Consider the following 4,376-nt stretch of genomic DNA (forward strand, 5'->3'; position numbering starts at 1 on the left):
ACATCTATCATGGATATAACTTTAGTTTCAGATTATCATAAATACAAATATCAGCATTTTCATTTGTCATGGATACAAATGGTCATTTATTTTTATTTTTTTTAAACTCCTACATGATACAATTGATAGCATTTGCAACACCCATGGTCAATGTTGTTGAATTTTTTTCCCAAGGAAAGAAGAATTTTACTGCCTCTTGGTACAAATAATAATTTCCTTATATGAGCCACAGCAATCATTTCGCAAACTTTATTTTGTCTACACGGTTAAGCAACCGGTGTGGAATTTGAAACGGGGTTCTGATGTGCCTGTGTGACAGTAACTTGTTAGCTAGAAACGGTAGGCACACGGGTATAACGGCAGTCACTACGCGAAGTTACGCGGCAGAAACTAAGGCCACAGTGGCATTATGATAATAAATAATTCACCATGGTACGCAACACGTGAAAAGCTGTCAAAAAGTTCCATTTATGAAAATTTCGAGATACTACAAAATGCTGGCGTCTTTTGGACTTTGGAGCCCTCCAATCAAACAAAAACCGGCTTCAATTTTCAATTTCTTTTTCAAATCTTAATTATACAGGCAGTTCTTTCTCACTTCACTGGCTCACACTCTCTCCCTCACACTAAATTCTTCTCTTTTCGATTTTCTCGAAGTTCATCATCTACTTCCAGCTCCAGGTAACCAACACCTTCGTTTCTACCGTATTTCAGATTATTTTTATTTCAATTCTCGTCCTCTTTGCTTTGACTTTTGATCTTCCGACGAAAGAGGCTTTTACATACTCTCGTATTTCAATCAGATCGAGTTTTGTTTACCTTGAAGCTGAACTCATGCGTGCTTTGATTTCTTTATCTCGTCTCGACCTCTGTTAGTTCTGTTTGGAAGCTCATCTCATGTTGATTTATTGATTATTTATCTAAATTATCTTTTTCTGCTATTAATTTTCCATGATGACGATTTGTGAAGGATTAACAGTTGGTTTCAGTAAATTTGCTGAGATATGTTTCAATAAAAAGAAAACTAGTGCATGAATTCAATTTCAGTGGATTTAGTAATTTCATTGTCACCGGTAGCTTGTAGGCTATATATATGCTCTTCGATTTTTGTGTTGTTTCTTGTTAATATTAGTTTCCTCCTCTATCTGTAGGTTTCGCCGCGATTTTGCTTTTAGAGCATAACCAAAAACTGAGAGAAAATAGTGGAAGAGAAAGGAAAAGAATACCCGAGGTAAGCCAGGATTTTATTGGCGAGTAATGTTAACTTCTAAGTTACTGATTAAGATAACCACTCTACTAGAAATTCAAATTCGAACTCTTTGAGTAGTAAATGCGGTGCGTGTCTCATACATTGTTCTCGATGGCATAATGTTCTCTGATATTTTCCCCTCTTTCATGTAATTATCGATTAGAAGGACAAATACCTAAGAAATTGATGGCTGCTTATCATGTTTCGAGTCACAAGGAAATTCTCATCAATGTTGACGTAGCGCTTGATTGTAATTATTAGCTGCTAGTCCGAAGTTGGCTAGTGTTATAGGAAGCTATTGCATGCTAAATTGTATACAAAATATATAAATATTTAAAGCTTTGCAGTGCTCAAATGTAAAACAGCAGCACTAAATATTCAAGCTCCTAACATGCTGGGTTAAAAACTTACATGGAGAACAGATTGTCTTGACGAGCTGCTAAGAAAAGTTGAAGCTCTGCGGAGAAGATGGTGAAACATCGGTTGAGAGATTCTATGAAATCTTTATTTAAAAGCTACATCGACCCTGAAAAGGAAGCGCAGCTGAAAGGAGCTAAAGGAGGTAAAGTCTTTAGCAAGATTAGCCATGACATGTGCAACAAAACAACATGGAATATACTGATGACCAATTTATTATTTGTATATCACCTTATGATGATAAATTGATAATATGACTAATGATTTGGTGTTTTCCTTCTTTTTGTACAGAAATTCAAGAGAAGGTGAAAAGAATATTGAAACTTGTTAAAGATGAACATCTTGAAGAGGATGATGCTCCATTAGAACTTTCTAAGAAGGAATCACTTGTTAAATTGATAGAGGATTTCCACAGTCAATACCAATCACTCTATGCAAAGTATGATAATCTAACAGATGAGTTGAGGAAAAAGATCATTGGCAAGAAAGGAAAGGAGAGTTTTTCTTCCAGCTCAGACTCGGATTCTGATTATTCTTCAATGGACAAAGACAGCAAAAATGGACAACTGGAAAATGAATTTCAAAAGACAATTAATGGCATGAAGCAAGAACTTCGAACAGCACAGATGGAAGTTGCGGAATTAAATCAGAAGTTGACAGTGACAAGTGAAGAGAAACAGGATCTAATGAAGAAACTTGAAAGTACTGAGAATGAGTCGTCTTCTAAAATAGCAGATTTGTCATCTCAAATAAACAATCTGCTGGCCGAAATGGGTAAACTACATGCTCAGAAAACTGAAACGGAGGAAGAGATGAACAAAGCTACAGCACAAATGATGGTGCTCACTACCCAAGTTAACAACCTGCAAAGAGACTTACTATTGTTGCAGAAAGAGAAAGAAGAACGAGAAAATGCATATGAGAAGTTAAATGAAGAGTATGTGCAAGTAGATAATTGGTATAAGGAATGCAAGGCGAAACTAGAAGCGGCAGAGAAGAAGATCCAAGTAATGACAGAAGAATTTCATGAAGGCATTGGCTCAAAGGACCAGATGATAGCAGATTTGGAACAAACAACAGAAGACTTGAAAAGAGACCTTGAAGAGAAAGGAGATGAAATTAATACTTTACATGAGAATATTAGCATCCTTGAGGTTAAGCTTCGTATGTCAAACCAAAAGCTCCGGGTTGCTGATCAATTGCTAAGTGAGAAAGAGGAGGGCTTCAGGAAAGCAGAAGAGAAGTTCCATAACGATCAGAGATCACTTGAAGAGAGGATTGCCAAATTGTCAGCAACTATTGCTATTCAGGAGGATGCTTATCAGGAAATTGTGTTTGGCATTAAAGAAAGTGTGAACAGTGTGATGACTGGAACCAAAAATATTATGTGGAAATTTGAGGATGAGTGTAAAAATTATGAGAACTATATCTCAAACATGTCACATGAGCTTCACATTGCAAGGAACTTTGTCAGGGAGATGAACAAGGAAAAAGTGCAACTGAAGGAGAAAATAAACCATTTGGAGGAGCAACTACAGGATAAAAAGAAGCAGGAGTTGGATTTGAGGCAGATGGTGAAGAAGTTAGATGAAAAGGCAAGAGAGGAGGAACTAGCGAAGAAGAATCTAAGGACAAATGTTTTTCAACTTGAGAATACTATTGGAGAGCTACAAAAATTGGTGAAAGAGAAAGACCAAGGTATATTGAAGTTGGCTGAGGAGAAGAGGGAGGCCATTAGGCAGCTGTGTCTGGGAATCGATTATCATCGCAGTCGTTATAACACTCTCATGGACGTTGTATCAAGGACTCGCAGAGGCTAGAGAGCAATATAATAAATCCAGGTTATTCTTTTACAAACCAATGCCGGATTTATGTTATATACCAATATTTGAACTTTAATCAGTTCGTTATTCCCCCAAATATTTGTGATCCGTTTGCAGAATGAGTCACCGTGTAGAAAGTTAGTGTTCTTGTTTTCTCCCTCTTTTATTGCCTCCGCAGTCCGTACTATTCAAAAGCATGGTGGCCAATTTTCTATATATCGAAATCCCGTTAAACCATTGCCCTGATTTTTTTTAATAAAAAATTCTATTTGTAAATTAAAATTAAGCACTAACCATATTTTTTTAAACATATTAAATTTAATTTATTTTTAATATATATTTTATATTTTAATCTGTATTCTATATTAGTAATTAATTTTAGTATATACTTATTATGATTTTTTAAATTTATTTTTTGATAAAGTATGATTTTTTAAAAATATTTTTAATATTTAATTTCATTTGATTTTGTCTCTAACTTTTTTATAATTTGTCTTCAGTATTTTTTATTTGTGTCAGTTATTTTTGGGTGTTTTTAATTTTGTTCCAAATATTTTAAATAAAATTAATATCCAGGGATAATTTTGTTAAGAACAAAATCGAATGAAATTAAACGACAAGAATATTTTTGAAAAAAATTATAAACATTAAAAATAAAAAAATATTTTTTAGCCTTTATATTAAAAAAAATTCATGAAATCAATTAATAAAATCCCAGTAGGCGAGTGTCTCTTATTTATCAAGATTTTTTTGAATAAAGTAATTTGTTCTCGTAGACTTCTTTAGTCTTTATTGTTGAGAGCAATTTTTATTAACGAGTTAATACTTAAAATGTCTTGAAATTTGATTTTTGATTCAATTTAAGGTTGGATTGATTTTTAAAAAAA

General features: G+C 33.9%; 1 protein-coding gene across 2 annotated transcripts; it reads left to right on the forward strand.

The window, feature by feature from the left end:
- The first annotated feature begins 454 nt into the window (after window positions 1-454).
- Window positions 455-3,727, forward strand: LOC107488318 (COP1-interactive protein 1). Of its 2 annotated transcripts, XM_016109045.3 has the most exons (4): window positions 455-681; window positions 1,152-1,231; window positions 1,672-1,811; window positions 1,958-3,727. In XM_016109045.3, the coding sequence occupies exons 3-4, from the start codon at window positions 1,718-1,720 to the stop codon at window positions 3,484-3,486; spliced, it is 1,623 nt and encodes a 540-aa protein (XP_015964531.1). In that variant the 5' UTR covers window positions 455-681; window positions 1,152-1,231; window positions 1,672-1,717; the 3' UTR covers window positions 3,487-3,727. The 2 variants fall into 2 exon arrangements, with proteins under 2 accessions (XP_015964531.1, XP_015964532.1); XM_016109046.3 differs by lacking the exon at window positions 1,152-1,231.
- The last annotated feature ends 649 nt before the right edge of the window (window positions 3,728-4,376 follow it).

Source organism: Arachis duranensis, chromosome 5 (genome assembly GCF_000817695.3).
Source record: "Arachis duranensis cultivar V14167 chromosome 5, aradu.V14167.gnm2.J7QH, whole genome shotgun sequence".
In the NCBI taxonomy this organism is placed as follows: domain Eukaryota; kingdom Viridiplantae; phylum Streptophyta; class Magnoliopsida; order Fabales; family Fabaceae; genus Arachis; species Arachis duranensis.